The following is an 18617-nucleotide window of genomic DNA, read 5'->3' on the forward strand; positions in this document are numbered from 1 at the left end:
TGTTCACCAGCTAGTCACCAACAGTCACAGGCCAGTGAGATACACCTCATCTCCAGTAAGAGATGAGCAAAAGGCAGGGTAGACTGAACAGATTGCCAGTCCATCATAACGATAGATACTTATTTTGGACAAAATTAAGACAAACAGTGCCATTTTTATGTCCACTCACCAGCAACAAACCAAATTATTTTTATATTCTAATCAACAGCATATCTTTGCTTTTTAAAACTATTTTGTGGCTTTTTCAAATTATTGTTAAAGATCAAACTGTACTACTGGGAGTACAAGAACAAGGTGAAAAAAGGTTGTTTTTTTTCCCACTTAAACTTCAGATTTTGGTATAAAAACACCAAAATCAGGCGTTTGTGTACATATACATGCCCACTATCACTTTGTGCCCTAGAAACCAAGTCATCAGTGACTTGTTTTGAGAATTTATTTTTTAATTTCAGTCTTGCTTTATTTTGATTCCGACACCACTAAACTTTAATTGTGTGCCAAAAGGGTTTATAACTAAGAGTAAATAATAACAACAGAAGAAAAAAACAGAGCTACTATTGTTTTGGAACAATCTTTTGCTTACCTAAACTTGTTCTTTCTCCATATTTTGATAAGCCATTAATGAGAACATTCTCACTCCCTAATGGTGTGGCATAAATATTTTAGCCTTTTTGCTAGAATGATGTGGACAGGTTTTGAAATAAACAGGGAGACAACTGTTTACAAAAATATCCGCGGTAGTGAAAACACAGCCTTAGTAGGCAGCCTATTGTCCTTATTGTCACTCATGTCATGTTTTTTCTGACTTCTTGGCTCTCTGAACTGTAGTTAATTTATATATATAGGCAAATAGAAACCTTTGTGACTTGATATCCTGAGTTGTTGAAAAGGGTAGATATAGAATCTGAAGGTAGCCTTAGTTTTACGAAGGCAAAGATCCACTCTTTCCAACATAAAGTACATAGGTTGGATGAAAGGTTTTGCCAACAACTTAATGTATAGTTCCTGTTTTGCTTTATGTGTGTTCCAATATTTGCAGAGAAAAGCACTTTGCTAAACAAAACAAAAAAACTTGTAAAACAACAACAGTAACACTTAAATTCTTAAACAAGAATAATGAAACAGCAGCGTAGCTACCAGCAACATTTTAAAGGCAGGAATAGGGAAAAGATTAACAATGGGCTGGTTTTATTTTGCTTCTGTGTTTGAATAAATTTGTTTAACCCAGTGGGTCTTTTTCTCCTAATGGGTCTTTACTAGCACTACTTTGTGAAATTTACTTCAAAATAAAACAGATGTTTGGTAAAGTCGTTGTTTATTGTAGAAAATATGAAGATGCTCTTCACACAAAGTTGTTTCGCTGTGTTTCTTTTAGTAAAAAAAGAAACACTAGTGTTACGACTAGTGTTACATGATAAGAGAGCTTATATTGAGCACTGGGGTCATCAGCATACTTTAACCTTATAAACAGGTAATTCTGTTAAAATTCCACATTGCTCTCTAGGGAGGGAAGCGGATCCTAGTAACTTCACCGGAGATCACTGCATCAGCAGGAATAACAGTTGAGAGCACAAAAGAAAGGAAATTAAATTGCCCCAAGGTGAGCCAGACAAGAACTCACTTGAGCTTAGCCACTTCACAGGCAAACAGATGGAAATGCTTAGACATATGCGCACCTCAAGCCAAAAAAAACTGCACAATAACCTTGAAAATTATGATCCAATGGGGGGAAAAAATCCCATAAGGAGCCTGGGAAAAGAACATAAAAAGGGCAAATGACTGGACAAGCTAGCGGGGGCGGGGACAGGACAGAAGAGCACTGCTGTCTGTGTGCTGCATTTCATAACAGGTAGTGCACTCAGCGGTACAACCACCACTTGGCATGGCCTTTTCAGTGAACAGCTCACACTGCAGAGGTTAAAGATCTCTACTGACCAACCTTGGTTTCATTGGACATGCTTCGAAATGACATCACTGTCATGCAGTACTTCAGCTTAGAGAGTTAAAGGAAGAGGTGATGTTTATTTGAAAGGCAAAGCAGAGAGCAACCTACAGAGCTTTGTGACGGTAGCATTTTGTCTTTACTGAGGCCTTTAACTGGAATGAGTCATGGTGATGCTGCCACAAGAAACATTTCAGCTCTGAATTGCACTCAAGGTTAACACGGAATATATAAAAACATTTATGACCATGAAAATCTGAAAACAAGTGATGCAATTTTTACCAAACCTTGTCATGGCTTTACATCTAAATCCTTCAGCAAACAGTGAACATTCCTTTTGCAATAACAGTAAACAAAAACTCTCTGCTGTTGCACTGAAGGACAAAAGAGGCAGTCTGTGTAACATGGGATAAAGTAATGAATTTTTCCAAGCAATTTCATCTGGTATTCACATTTTCCAGATATGGTCTTGATGATTGTTTTTGTCACAGTTCTCAGTGTGGTGGAAAACACTAAGTGCAAACTCTTCTTTCAGCTAATCTGTAGCCAGGCAGTGAGAGCAAAATGCAAATGACTGTTAGTGGAGGCATGTCTGGCATCTCTTGTTCAAATTCAACAAAGCAACATGAATTAGTTATGCCTCACCGACCACAAAAAGATACTGATGATATGTAGGATATCTGAGCCAAAGGGGGCCATCGTTCTCCTGTAGACACTGAGCTGAATAGATAATGTGCCACATAATAATGGAATAATAATGTGTCACTTTAAAATAGATAATGAGGTGTGACTTTTGATTGCATCGATGTAAAGAAAGCAATAATTCGAACAAGCATTTGCCAGTTAGGTCGATTTCCACACGATGGGACACTGTAAACAACTTTTATTCACATTAAAAATGAGCCAATAAAATTTAGTGTATGGCATCGTGGGATGATACTCCTGACTAAACATATATCTACAACACCAGTCTGCTTTCCTTTAAGGCAAATTTAGATGTGATCATATCAAGTGATGTGAGCAAAGGTTCACCATGGTTTCTGAGCATGTGGGAGCCTCTGGCGATAAAATTTCATTCTTATTTTTTTGCATGACATTGTAGCTTTGGTCCAGTTGAACTGGCCTAGTTCTATTGAACCCTGTCACATACATTAAAAACAGCCAATTAGAAGTAATATGCCACTAATTGCAAAGACATCAGTCCATGCGTGACTACATGTTGGTTAAGGGCTACAAGAATGTGAGCATGTGATTATAATGAGCAGCATCTGATAGGTCAAGGAGAACAAATGTGATCACAGAAAGATTTAGGTTCTTTCTGTTTGGGAACATGCAGTGTGTGAACACTGGCCCACAAGTATAAAAAACACTTGTATATTTATAAAAAAAAATCCATTAAAACATTTTAGAAATTTTTGGAACAATTTATGTATTACTACAGCTGCAGTTTAGAGCTGCAACAGTTTTTATTACATCTGAAAACCAGTTTAGATTTTTGCCCTTCCAGACCCACCTGTGGCCATTATTGGTCACTTATTTGCATATTAAATTACTGGACTATAGTGGAAGCCAAAAGTTAAAGTTGGAGCGATCACAGTGCCCTAACAGGATTGGCTCACTTCAAGTTTCAAGTCTCACCCTTTTATGTAAATAAACAGGACTTCGCTCTTGGTTGGAAAAAACAAAACAAAAAACCTAACAAACGTTTTTCAGGTGTGGATTCTTTGTTGGTTTACGTAGTTCTTCTCTTTCTGCCGTAAGTTCAAATATTTAATTGTCTAAAAAGTTTAGTTAATTAGTTATTTCAGACTTTAAAAAAGCTCATGTAACACTACAATTGTGTTTAGGGAGTAGTCAAGACTCAAAGCCCCACACTGCTAGTAGGGCTGGACAATAATTCAATATTAATATATATCACAATATACTTTTGTTTAATAACGGTGACATGGGTTTTAAGCACATTTCTGATATTTTGATATACATTACAGTCTATGATTACAGCATTTCACTGACTGATGTTCACAGCGCAGCCGATTCAAGCCGAACAGAAACAGCCTCAACCCATTGGCTGTGTGAGTGATGACGTACACCACAGACACGGAGCCCGAGCCCAGAAGCAGTAGGTTGTGCTCAGCAGTAGTAAGCTAGGCTAAGCTAAGCTCCAACACGATAAGTTTTAGCTACAAAATGAGTGCCCATGACCGTAATACAAACGTGACTGAACAAGATTTCACAAGCCAAGAGAAAGCATATGACAGTTGATAAGAGAGGAAAGACTAATTCAGTGGTGTGGAAGTGGTTCGGCTATCTAAGATCTGATAAACTTCAGGTTTCAGTGTGCTGCAGAATGTGCCGGAGAGTTGTGCCAACTAGCAGCGGGAACACATCAAACCTGCTCCACCATCTGAAGAATTTCCACTCGATAGAATATGCTGAGAGTCAGAAGATGAAGCACCATGAAAGCTAAAGCCAACCTGTCCCTGAAGCATCACTCCCAGCCCCAGCTGTGTCAGAAGAGAAGCCCATGCAGCAAACGCAGATCGCTGGATTCATGCCTCATGACAAGAACTCTGAACGCACCTTGGTTTAAATCAATAAGATTAACATAATAAGCCTTCGTTGTAGTTTAAAGTTAAAGCTAATAATATTGACAAAGTTGAGAGTTTATTTGACTGCGATTTCAAATTTCTTTGAAGGCTAAATACAAATAAAAGGTGAACATTAATTTATTTGTACAGTTTGTATTTCTAAAATGTTATACTGGAGGACTTTCATAGACTTGGCAAAATAATTTTTAGTTTTAAAAGCATCTGTTGTGGACATTCTTGGCAGTTTTTCTGAGACTTTTATTTTGTTTATAACAGGGATGCCCAATAATGATGCACTGACCTACCTACCTACATACATACATACCTAACTAACTAACTAAGTACAGGCACAGGACGAAGAGGGAAAGGTTTAAAGACAGGTGGGAAAATAATGAAGAACCTGTCTCTACAGCCTGTTAAACTCTAAAGGCAAATGGTGATCCTGTAGAGTTACAGTATATAGGTCTTTTTACATGATTGAGGGCCTTTCGAGAAAAAAAATGGACCTGGTTAAATCAGTACCTATTATGTAACTGTGATAACACTGTAAGAACAAAAAACTTCAAAGTGCATGTGACTCAAATAATAATTATCTTGCCTAATATGTGCTTCCTATGTAACAATTCAACATCTAAAAGAACAGACCTTACATTTCATTTCACATCCAGTCAAAGAATTAAAGCAGCATAGACTGAACTGATAACTAAAATGTTACAATGAATAAGAAAGGCAATTTTAAAGTCCTCATGTACAAAACAATTATTTCTACCATTGACATGTTTTTTTGTTAAGGTTGATAAAAAAAGACCATCTGATGAAGATTAGGAAAATCCTATTAAGTACCAACTAAAACAAAGAACAGAGCTTAATTGTCCCAAGTGAAGCTTAAACAGTATTGAAGGACATTGTCACATACCACTTCGTCCTTGTTCTGGTTGTCAGCCGCCACCAAGCTCCATTCAATATCCAGTGGTCCAGAATCTTCTGAGGCTAGGGTGAACTGGCACTCCAGCTTCACACTCTGACCACTGGCCTTATTTATGGGGGACGTTCCCGTAGATGTGATCTCCAAACCCGAGGCCAGGGCTAGACAAAGAGGTGCAAAGAACAAATATTTGAGTCAAGGCTTCAACGGGCAAAGTGACAAAAACTTCAACACTTTGAATCAAATTATAACATGTTCAAGACAAACTAGCACAATTGCAGGGGTTCTGCAGACTGAACCACCACATGGAAACAATCTGCTCCTATGGGTCAAAGAATGAAACCTCAACTGAACTTCACCTCTGATAGGTCAAAATCATCTGCAGAAACATTACTGCCTACACAAAGCAAGAGAAACCATTCGCATACAATCTGAAAGGATGTATATATAAGGTTCTATATACTGTATTTTCCGCACAATAGGGCGCACCGGACTATAAGCGAAATAAAACAGCCCCGTCTTTTCAGAGAATACCGCACCGACGTAAGTGTCAAGTATAAACGCCTACACTGTGCGGTCTGCGCGCCGTGCGCATATATAAGGCGCTCTGGATTATAAGGCGCACTGACGGTTTTTGAGAAAATTTAAGGCTTATAAGTGTGCCTTATAGTCAAGAAAATACGGTAGTTATCTTTTCTCTCTTTTTATATTCTGGCAGAAAAGCTCTGCTAAGGCACTGAGAAGTTTCTAGCTATTTCATTTATTCGAGAGTCAACTCAGCAGCTCAAGATAAGCTTGCAACTTGTACAGTGAAAAAAAAAAAAAACACTGAGCAAAACTTGGTATTTGACCAATCTAATCCCATGTCTTCTCTGCCTCAGTGGTGATAGTTGAAGACTGACAGGGCAATTTCAAGCAGACATGGTCACCACTGCTGCCTCTCAAACAGGAAGACTGTTTCTGCTCTGAATCAGTTCGATGTAAAGGCACAACAACAATAATACAAGTACCTTCCTGAAGATAATCCGATTTTATTTGCATGAAAACTAGAGAGCAATTAAAGAAAAAGCTGGAGGCAGCGATTTCTTTCCTCACTGCAGATGTAGGTTCTCAGTGAGAACAACAAAATACAAGGACATTAAACCTAAATCTGAGAAAATTAGGATTATATGCTCAATGAACTGAATTGCACTAAAAATAATAGCTTGAATTTTTAAAATTGTCAATCTGTTCATTTTCTACACTATTTTTATTATTTTCGGTATAACACAAAGCAGAAGCCAATCTGAAGTGATGCTCAACAAAAGGCATGGTCCAGCCTTTTTAAATGTCCAGGCCCATTCATACGTAACGGTGTCCAAACATGTACTATATGTCTGAGAAGTGTGGAAAGAAATCAAAGCACTGAGCTAAAACTCCAAAGACAAAAGCACCTCAATGATAAATATGTTCTTAAATTCAAAACATTATGCAATCTAAAAAATGTTACCTTTTTTTGTGGCTTCAACATAAAGTTACATCAAATTTTTAGTCTGAGACAAAATTAGATACACCTTTGTGATGTTTAACCCCAAAACATCTGTAAAAGACCCAGGGTTTCCCCTAGTATATTATAAGCCTGGCGGGTGGCCAGGCTTTGCTGACCCTGCCGCCAGGCTAAGCTCCACTTGTTTATAAGAAATATGTCATTTTTTTATACACGTTTTTTTCCCACTTGCATCCCCGAAACCACTACCTTTATCTACCTCACCGCGCGAGGGTGCGCACGCCCACAGTGACGCGCTGTCCCCGCCCCTGTGTGAAGGTCCCGCGCTGTGTCACGTCGCGTGGTCGTGCACCTACTAGTTTTTTGTAACTTGGCTTTAAGTTAAAACATCCTCTCTGTATCACAGCCAGAAACACAACAGTTCTTCCTCCTGAATACATGCAGCCATATTTAATGTGACAACCATCTGCTCTCTTTCTACCGTATTTCCACTGGTTACGTAGCTTACTGCCCCGTCTTTGCGAAGAATACTGCATCGATGTAAGCGCCAAGTATAAACGCCTCCACCACGCGCTGTTCGTGGAGTCCTGCACGACTCTAATGAGCCCTGAGGCCGAGCCTCCTTCAGCTACCGCTGGAGTTAGCACGTCGTCGGAGCCACAGTAATAAACACAGAATGAGCGGGTTTAACCAAAAATGGTTAGTTGAGCCGAAATTCAGCGGGTGGTTTACAAGACTGAATATGGTAAGCATGTTTTGTGCTTAGTGAAAATATTATCCATGTTTACCAGTAAAATGATGCTATTAAATTCAGCAATAGATATGCTTTGTTTTGTTGTTACATGTAGTGATCCAACATGCAGCCTGTGCCACAAAAAGCACAGTACAGTACAGCATCTCTCTGTTTTTCAGAGTTCTCTGTTATTATTCATTGGTCTTGTGAGACGTGTGTTGGTGCTTTGTTTGCACTTTTTCATTTATGTTAATTTAATGTATTTGTAAATGTGACTTAAATTGGGATTCAAATTAGGTGCTAACAATTTGTATTTATTTTTATTGTATTTTTGTTTAAAAACGTATTTCAAGACTTCCGCTTCCGGCATGACCCAGTAAAGACATTTGCGGACTGCGCTCCGACGGAGATAACTCTTAATTTGCCTGCTGTAAGAAAATAAACCCACCTAAGAATCCAGGAAACAATATCATAATGACTTCGACACAAAAGACTACAAGAAGAGAACTGAAGACGGGGAAAAACGAGGAGATGAAGATGACACAAAAGCAGCTAACGCTAGATGCTAGCTTAGCTCAGAACGTCACCGAGAGCGAAATGCTAATGCTAACAGAGCTCCGCAAATTTCGAGAAGAATCTGGAAATGCACAACGAGACATTTTAGAGTCTCAAACTCGGATGGAGGCGACAATTGGAGAAATAAAAAAGAGAATCGACACACTGGAGGAGAGAGTGAGTAACACAGAAGACCGAGGCATGCAGCGAGAAAGGGTGTTAGCTTACTTACTTAAAAAAGACACCAGATTAACTGCTAAACTGGACGATATAGAGAACAGAATGCGCAGGAACAATATAAGAGTGTATGGGATAAAGGAGGATTCAGAAGGAAAAGAGATGATCCAGTTTATTACAGATTTTTTCAAATCTGGGCTGAAGCTGCCTGATGATACGGACATTTGTATTGAGAGAGCTCACAGAGCTACGGTTCCGAAGCCGAAACCAGCAACACCACCGAGATCCATAATAGTTCGCTTTCTGGATTTCAACGTCAAACAGATGGTGCTACAGCATGCGTGGAAGCAGCGGGATGTGGAGTTTCGGGGGAGCAAAGTGTACTTTGATCAGGACTACTCTACCGAGGTGCAGAGAAAACGAAAACAAGTGCGTGAAGTGATTAAAAAGCTAAAGGAGCGCAACATCAAGGCACAATCACCATATCCGGCTCAACTGAGACTGTTTTTGGATAAGGGTGTCAAAACTTTCCCCTCTTTACTGGAGGCCAAATCCACTCTGAAGGAACTTGGGATCCCTGTAGAGGTGGAGGAGCGAGACATTTTGGAGAGAGAATTACTGCGCAACGAGTGGCAGACCCAGGGGAGACGTGAGAGGGTTGATCCAAGCCCGGACACCATGGACATCAGGGCCATATTAAACTCTGTGGATCAACACAAGGAAGGTTGAGATGGTAATGTTCTCTTGGCTAAGCCCCGGTTTAGCCGTTATTTTTACGAAAGGTGGAATATTTATATAAATAAGGACATGCAGGTAGTATAATATTAATACCTAGAATGTCGGTAGGCGGGTGCTGGTGAATGTTTTAATTTTTTTTTTTTTCTCTTCTCCTCTTTAACTGGGCATTTAACGCAGCAGAGTAGGAGACTATGTGGGCTGCTGCCTTCACACTAGGTGTACCCCGCCCAGGGAGATCACTCTCCCTGTCCATCCTACATCAGGAGTGTGCTGCCTATGTTATCCAAAAGGGCAGCACATGGAATAATTGGAAGTTCTATGAAGACGATGATTTGTTTGCTTGTTCATTTTGTTCATTGTTTCTCGGCGAGTTGATTTTGAATGTTAAATATGTCAAGGAAGGTACCAATATAATATTGAAGGGAAGTAAAATATTTTCTGTTTTCACATAATTATGAATACTTTGAAAATTGTTACTTATAACATTAATGGAGTAAATCACGTTATCAAAAGGGAAAAAGTCCTAGCGCAGTTAAAAAGGTTAAATTGTACAATTGGGCTTTTGCAAGAAACGCATTTAAATGATGCAGAACATGCTAAACTAAAGAGAAAATGGGTGGGACAGATATTCAGTGCATCCTATGAAAACTATAAAAAAAGGGGCGTAGCTATACTGTGTCATAAATCTTTATGCTTTGTAGCAGAAAACATACTCAAGGATAAAGAGGGCCGCTGGATAATGGTGGTTGGTTCGGTTGGGGGAAACACTCTAACAATTATGAATGTTTATGCCCCAAATGAGGATAATCCAGGTTTTTTTAAAGAGCTAGCACAGATTTTAGCAGGTCATTCAAAAGGAATACTTGTTCTTGGTGGAGACTTTAATTGCGTCTTGAACCATTATATGGACAAATTTCCATTAGAACAAAAATATCAATCTGCAAAAACAAAGGCACTGAAGAACCTGCTAGAGGAGATGGGGCTTGTGGAAGTATGGCGTGCAAAACATCCAAAAGTCAGAGATTACACTCATTTCTCTAAGGCTCACAAGAGTCATTCCAGAATTGATTTCTTTTGCGTCCCCAAACAAGAGGCCTACAGAGTAGTGCAATGTCATATTGAACCTCAAACCATTTCAGATCATGGACCTGTGACAATGTCTTTAAATGTGGACCTAGAGAAACCATTAAAGTTATGGAGATTGAATGTGTCACTTTTAAATAACCCAGAGACAATCCAATATATAAAAGACGAATTAAATCTCTTTTTAGATATTAATGATGGGGACAAGGTCTCCCCTTCTATTTTATGGGACACAGCCAAAGCATACTTGAGGGGCAAGATTATTTCATTTTCTTCAAAGATCAAAAAAGATCGCGAGAAAGAACAAGAGAATTTACAAGAACAAATCAGGAAACTCGAAACTGAACATAAAAGAGCAAACAAGGACGATGTATTACAAGAACTAAAAAAATGCAGGCAAAATTTAGAAGACTTACTAACTTACAAAGCAGAGGGCGCTTTACGCTTCGCCAACCAAAAATACTATGAACAGGGAAACAAAGCAAGTAGACTCTTGGCTTTTCAACTAAGGAAATCGCAGGCAAGTCGAGCCGTTCAAAAAATTGCGTGTCCATTATCCAAAAAACTAGTATCCCATCCCAAAGAAATAGCAAATGAATTCTCAAAATTCTACAAACAATTATATCACTCGGTGACCATTCCTAACAAAGCAGATAAAATCAAACAATTTTTGCAACAAATTAATCTTAACAAACTTGACGAGGATGAAGCTAAAACGTTGGTGGAGACAATTACCGAAGAAGAAATAAAATCTGTCATAGGAAAGCTTAAAAATAACAAATCACCTGGAGCAGACGGGTTCCCTGGAGAATTTTATAAATGTTTTCAAGCTGAGCTTACTCCAATATTATGCAGAGTATTTAATTATGCTTTAGGATCCAAAGATCCACCTAAAACATGGGCGGAAGCAATTATCTCTGTCATACACAAAGAAGGTAAAGATCCCACACAATGTGCCTCTTATAGACCAATAAGTTTGCTATGTAACGACGTCAAGATTTTAAGTGCCATCTTGGCCAAAAGACTACAAAAGATCATTAATAAACTTATTAATCCGGACCAGACGGGCTTTATACCCAACAGACTCGGAATAAATAATATCAGACGTACCCTAAATATAATTTCAATTGGCCAACAAAGCCCACACCCATCAATGCTTCTCGGCCTGGATGCCGAGAAAGCATTTGATCGGGTCGATTGGATCTTCCTGAAACAGGTCTTATTGAAAATGGGTTTCGATGAAAATTTTATTTGTTGGTTTGATGTACTGTATTCCTGCCCAACCTCTAGAGTACGCGTTAATGGTTATATGTCAGAAAGTTTTCCCTTGAAAAGGGGAACACGCCAGGGATGCTGCCTTTCACCAATCTTGTTTGCCATCAGTATAGAACCTTTAGCAGAGTTGATCAGGACAGACTCATCAATATTAGGTATACCAGATAAAATTAGAACCCACAAACTGTCACTATATGCTGATGATGTCATACTGTATATTAGAGACCCAGTAATTTCTATTCCAAATATTTTAAAATGTTTGAAAGACTTCAGTGTAGTCTCAGGATATAAAGTAAATGAATCAAAATCAGAGGCCATGATGATAAGAGGAACCCGACCCCCAGAACTGTCCAAGTTAGTGAATTTTAACTGGTCTCCTAACGGGTTTCGGTATTTGGGGATTAATATTACCACTGGTGTTTCCAAATTATACGAAGCAAATTATGGAAAGTTATTGGATCGAATTCAAAAGGACTTAGAAAGATGGGATGTCTTGCCGCTATCCTTTTTTGGAAGGATTGAAACAGTTAAGATGAATATTCTCCCTAGATTGTTGTATTTGTTTATGTCCCTTCCTATCTGGATTCCAACAACAAGATTAAAAAAAATGCAAAAAATGATCTCTACCTTTATTTGGCAGAAAAGAAAGGCCAGAATAAAATTTACTCAGCTGACCAGCAGTAAGCCTTATGGAGGTCTCAACTTACCAAATCTAAAATTATATTACTGGGCAGCACAATTGCATGCAACTGTAGATTGGCTAACACAGAATAAGGAAACAACATGGTTGACACTGGAACAGAGTGCATGCCCTAAATTTTCATTACAGGCCCTTGCATTTTGCTCAACTGAAATCTGGAACAAGAACAAAATTAAAAATACGTGGATGAAAAGCACACAAAAGATTTTAAGCAGGATTAGAAAAAATATGAAAGCTCCTCAATATATATCTAGGGCTGTAAAAATCTTGGATATAATAGGCTTTTTACCAGGGCAGCAGGATCCAGGATTTAAAATCTGGCAAAGTAAGAACTTAATTTTTATTGATGATTTGTTTGAAGGGGAGGTTCTGAAATCATTTAGTCAGATTAAGGAGAAGTATGGGTTGACTACATCTGATTTTTACAGATATTTGCAGCTGAGAAGTTACCTGATGTCCCATACTGAATGGTCTCTTCTTAAACTACGACCTACTGATTTAGAAATGTTCTTCATAAAGGTCACCAAAGAAAAAAAATCTAAAAAAAACGGTGTCAAATCTATACAAATGTTTACAGTCATGTATGTCAGAGGGGTCTCCTGGGATAAAGGAAAGGTGGGAACTAGAGATGAATGTTGTGATTGAGGATCAGGAGTGGGAGCAAATATGTGAAAATGGACATAAACTGACCAGCAGTCCAGCATGGAAAGAATTTTACTGGAAAGTAATTGTTAGATATTTCAAAACACCATATCTTATTTCAAAATTTGATAAAGCTAAATCAAATCTGTGCTGGAGATCATGTGGACTGGTTGGAGATCACACTCACATCTTTTGGGATTGTCCAAAGATTAAAACATTTTGGGAAGGAATTAGAGAGGAAATCTCCAATATCTTACACATTTATATCGAATGGAACCCCCTTGTCTTTGTTCTAGGAGTGCCCCCAAGTACTTTATTTAGCAAGGAAAACAGATACTTGTTTGGAATCCTTGTACTCGTAGCTAAAAAAATGATAACAATAGGTTGGTATAAAGCCTTGCCCCCCACTGTTAGCCAATGGAAAGAGAGACTAGTGAGTGTTTACACAATGGAGAAAACAACAGCAAAACTAAAGCTGACCGTTGATTCATTTAAGAAAAAGTGGAACCCGTTGATAACATATATGCAATTAACATAGGAGCAGGTAAAATAAGTGTAAACACACAGGTATACTCGGTATAGGTATATAACATATGTATCTGTTGAGTTACAGGCAAAAGCTACGAGAGCAAGATCTTCCCTTTACTCCATATGTTATGACCGTAATTCCTTTGTAACCTGTGTTTTATATTCCACTGAGTGTGGAGAAGAGACTCCTTGGACCTTCAACTTGCCGAATTGTTCAGATGTTTGTTTGGTTGTATTGGAATTTGATGTTTGTGAATCAGTGTGCTAACTATTGATTGCGAATGCAGAATTAATAAAATAAAGTCTTTGTTCAAAAAAATAAAAAAAAACGTATTTCAAAAGTGCCTTTTTGTAAAACTGTAGTTGTGTAAATATTTGGCACAAATATCTTACAATATCACATAATTAATAGCCATATTTTCAACTTTCCTGTCAACTTTAATTTTTTTTTTTTTTTTTTTTATTAAATCATGGTTGGCTGGCGAACAGCCACCTACCACTGGGCTTAGCCTCTTTTCTGGGGGAAACCCTGAAGACCAGAGGCAAATATCATCACTTTTAAAAACAATTTCAGTTGTATAATTTTCAAAACTGTGTAATATTTTAGTCAGAAAATATATACAACCAAATCTTGCCTACTAAGAAATAATCATGATTAAAAAAGACCAACAAAACAAAACGTAACAGACATGAAGACGTGAAGATCATAAAAAAAAAAAAAAGAATTTTCTGGTGACATCAACTGGTTACAATTTTTCTATTCAATAAAAGACTCAAACTTTGACAGGAATACATTTCTTAGACAATGGAGGTATCACACACTGCCGTTACGTTTTAAAATCCTTCTGACAGCCTCCCAGCTTCGAAACAACAGGCTGGTGGAGACTATCTTTAAAACACAAACAAAATTATAACAATACTGTTGCTAAAAAAAAAACTTATTTAAATGGGAAACTGTGTTTACAAAAATTGGACCAAACACACACAGCCAGCTGTAATTATCTACTAATAACAACGACATCTTTTTACTTCAGCTGAAACATTAAAGACCTGACATTTTAATTTACCTACATCTGCATCTCATTTAGCTACAACAACACTGTAGGAAAGCGCTGGCTCTGTGTAAAGATAATTAAGGAAACAGAAGCCAAAACAACTGTAAACACTTTTGTTAACAAGAAACCTACAGTTTTCTTTTCTTAGGATTTTTTTTCTAATGTTTATCATCAGGTTTTCATTATTAAATAAATGAGAAAACATGCAATCATTCAAACAAACGAGAAAAAAATGTTTAGTACGTACGAGTGATATATTCTGTTCTGAGTGAGATAAAGGAGTGTAATATATACCCTTATCCCCAACCTGGCTCTAAGTAGATGTTAACCACCGCATTAAGTGGGAAACAGTATAAGTAATCCTTTTGTAATGATTATGGTAAAGAAAAAGCCATTTTTACTGTTTACATTTCTAAATCTTGCCCATCAGAGTACCATGGTTCCAGTCCATCAGCTCTATTTCAGCTTCGAGCTGCGGTACACAACCAAATGACACACACAACATGAAGTAACACACATACAAAGCATAGGCACATCCACTTTGTTAAAACTTCAAGCCTTTAAGCACTTGATATAGTCACAAAGCGCAAGTGTGCTTTCATTTGCCGGCCGCTGGTGCTGCAGCTGATCGTTTGAGCCCACAGAGTCTGACAGACGCCCTTGATGGGAGTGATCCATCGCCTTCAGCGGGAGCAGCAAGAACGGGGAGTAAAACGGAGAAAACAGAGATATGTGCATATCACTGTCAAAACAGATATTCAGCTTGTCATTCACATGAAGGAAAGCTGTGTCAATTCATCACGCGCTCAAAGAAGCCAGGGCATTATTCACAGTTGTTTAGAGAAAGGAGAAAATAGTATTCTGAGAGGAGAAAAAAGGATTCAGCCGAAACAGTTTACAAGAGTGGCTGATATCTGGTAGGCAACAAAAGCCTGATGAATCTGTTAAATCAGTGAAATCTCCAAGGTTGTGGGCACTGTTTGTTAAAATTGAAGTGCAGCTGGATATCTTTCATTCAGCACCATGAAATTAGAAACAGGTTCTACTTCACAGTTTCATCCCTTCAACAGACAAACTGATTTGCTTACTTATGCACCCGAGTGTCTGAGTGCACGCGTACAGATCCAGAGACATGCAAGCCAACCAACCAGGAGGAGAATCTGACGCAAGCTATCCATGAACATGAACAAGCGCTTTTCAAAAACATTCTGTTAAATGTAATTTAGAGCTACAACTGTGACTACAATCCAAAGTGGAGGAAATGCAAAGCAAAAACTTAGAGTAAATTTAAGTAACAGTAGGTAAGAGGACAGGCAGGTGAGGAGGAAAAGTTGCAGAAATTTTTTTCTTCCGAATCAGCCATGGCTCCAACATGAAGCCTTTATCGTTCTACTTTGGTCAGCATTCAGAGATGAGTTATTTGATTTTTATTATTAATGCAAGTAGACAGAGCGATATGAACAAAGGTAAGAGCATATTTTTGCACTAGCACTCTGCATCATTTGATATAAAATATCCTAACAAACATTGCAGACTTTCCCAAAAATCTGCATCAGCTACATTTCTATTAAGTAAAACTGCTTTAGTGGAGATACAAGCTATGCTAAAATATGTGAATAAGACATATTAAGAATACGACAAAAAAATATACATCTCATTACAACAATTTTGTGCTTTGATTTACAGATGAAAATATGGAATGGTCAAAAAAAAAACAACACATTTTTCTGCAGCATTCACCATTTATAAGTCCCATTACACATTTTTTACAATATTTTAGAATGGTAATTGTGACCTACATATTTACTTAGAATTCCATTAAATTTATTTCTTTAAAATGTGATTAGACAAAGTACATTACATTGTGTTTTCAAATCTATACCCTGTCCTTTTTTCAACAAGATGGCAAAAACTACAAATGAAATTTTTTTCATAATTTCATAATTATCTGTTGTTATGCAGGATTTTTTTTATTTTTTATTGATAACTGTATAAAACAAACCATATGATTAACCCTCAAGGCAGACGTTGCAGATTTGCAACAGCGAATTGCATACACCTACTTACTCCACATTCATATTTTATGAGCCTTATTTTACTCAGATGATAATTTCCCCAAATATCTGATTTTTCCTGTTACTAAAACACTAAAACTTAATTTGAGCCTGAGAGGGTTAAAGTTTTTCTCCTGCATATCTGCCCGGACAGTTTCTATCCAACCATTGACTTCCAGTAGCAAAATGACCAATGTTGACATGCTAACAGAAACTCAGCTCACAGTGTTAATCAGTAACTATCAGCTATCAGCACATACTGTGGACAGTGTGTGAAACCTGGAGGATGGTGCTCTGAACAAAAATGATCTGAAGTCTGCAGCAGTGTGGGACAGCTGCATAAAATCACCGGCTTCCACAGGGAGAAAAGCAGTCTTTATTCAGAGTAATGACACCAGAGCGAACGTAAACTGGCCTTCCTGCTGATAAGAGAGGCCATCATTTCAGTCCAAGGAGAACAATGAAAAATGGACTGCTAGGAAATGCAGCCATGCATGTTCACCAGAAACACTCATCTATTTCCTCTAGCTTTTTGTCTTCTATTGAAGAAAGATGCATGTCTGTGTGTGTGTGTGTGTGTGTGTGTGTGTGTGTGTGTGTGTGTGAGTAATTTCATGTCTGTTTTAATTGCAGGAGTGGAGCTGGAGGATGGTAGGTAGTGAGGGTGGGCTAATTAAAAAGTCTGTTACAACTTTTCATCATTGTGTCTCTGTGAGGCTCCTGGTCCCTCCAAGATGGCTGCTGGGAGACCTGGATTGAGCTAAAGGAATTCAGGGTGTCTGCATGCTCCCACCCCATACCCCGACTGCCACTACCTCACTCAATCACCAGCCTCTGTCTCTTCCTGCCAGAGCTCCTTCTCTTTAACACAACAGTGACTGTGGAGTGCAAGCCTCCTGGCCTTCAATTCTCTGCGGTCCTGCTGATTGTAACCCCACCACCAACCCCCTCCACCTTTGTCGACATACAATGGGGAGAGAATCCCGTCTCCTGGCAACCAATCCCTTGGAGAAGGTTGCTGCGGTGCTTAAAAGACGGCGTGACAGAGACAGAGAGAAAGACGTGGATAGACAGGGAGGGAGGTAAGAGGCAGGAGAAAAAGGTTAAGTGGAAGTACACAGAAAATAAGATTTATGAAAAGAGAAGTTACTTCTCTTTTCAAAAGCATTCATGGAAGTAAACAGCTTCACTTACTTGTACTTAAAAAACAAACCAAGAACACTGTCAATACAAGCACAGACTTGACTTGAAATTATTTCATACATTAAACACTTAAAATTATTAGGTGTGTAACCTAATGTAACAAACCAGCCTCTGTTTCTTCCTACCAGAGCTCCTTCTCTTTAACACAACAGTGACTGTGAAGTACTGACTTTTTCAGTGTATATAAAGGTCAATCATATTGACAAAAACAACTATAATTTAACCGTTAATTTTTAAACATGATTGAAGCACATTTGTATGTGACATCAAAAAACTATTAGCATTATTAACAAATTACAAGTGTGCAGTCATATTGCACATTGCTATAGAGTGACAATATGAAGGTATTCTTGCCAGCTGTGTTTTTAAGTTAAACACAATTATTGGATCCAGTCACGATGACATTACTCACTTGTTTGAAATGTTCTTTTTTAGAAACTCTAAACTCAGCAATTTTATATCACTAACTTGCTCTTTTGAAATCACAACGAGGCACTAGAGCTAAAAGAGAACCACAGAAATGACCCACTCCCTCAGGGTAGCTGCTTGTCAATAATATTGTAGCCCTGTCTTTGGGATAATCTTACTTCATTATTCATTTTCTCATAATAGCACCATATTTCAGAAAAACTGGCATCCTGCTTTATTACAAAAAAAACCCATCTGAAACTAGCACCCCATTTAGTAAAATTTTGGACTTTAAACCAGGGGTGGAAATTAGCACCCGCCACCGGCCAAATGCGGGTAAATATTTGAAGTGGCGGGTGAATTTGATCAACACAAGATGGCGGGTTGGCAATTTGAACAGAAAAGGTGTTATTTGTCCTCTTGACATATAGGGGGCAGCAATGTGCTCGAGTTGCTGCTAAATGCAAGAAGGAGAAAAGTTTAGCAGACACTCTTTACCAGTTGGTGGCGGTATTGATTCCTTCA

The 18617-nt window shown here is 38.2% G+C and overlaps 1 protein-coding gene across 1 annotated transcript in view; it reads right to left on the reverse strand.

The window, feature by feature from the left end:
• cxadr (CXADR Ig-like cell adhesion molecule) overlaps positions 1 to 18617 on the reverse strand; it is a 56581-nt gene that overhangs the window by 15104 nt on the left and 22860 nt on the right. Inside the window, exon 2 of the mRNA XM_017431135.3 lies at positions 5447 to 5616. Coding sequence (XP_017286624.1) covers positions 5447 to 5616 — 170 coding nt within the window. The remainder of the gene's footprint in view (positions 1 to 5446; positions 5617 to 18617) is intronic.

This window comes from Kryptolebias marmoratus, linkage group LG13, assembly GCF_001649575.2.
Source record: "Kryptolebias marmoratus isolate JLee-2015 linkage group LG13, ASM164957v2, whole genome shotgun sequence".
NCBI lineage: Eukaryota > Metazoa > Chordata > Actinopteri > Cyprinodontiformes > Rivulidae > Kryptolebias > Kryptolebias marmoratus.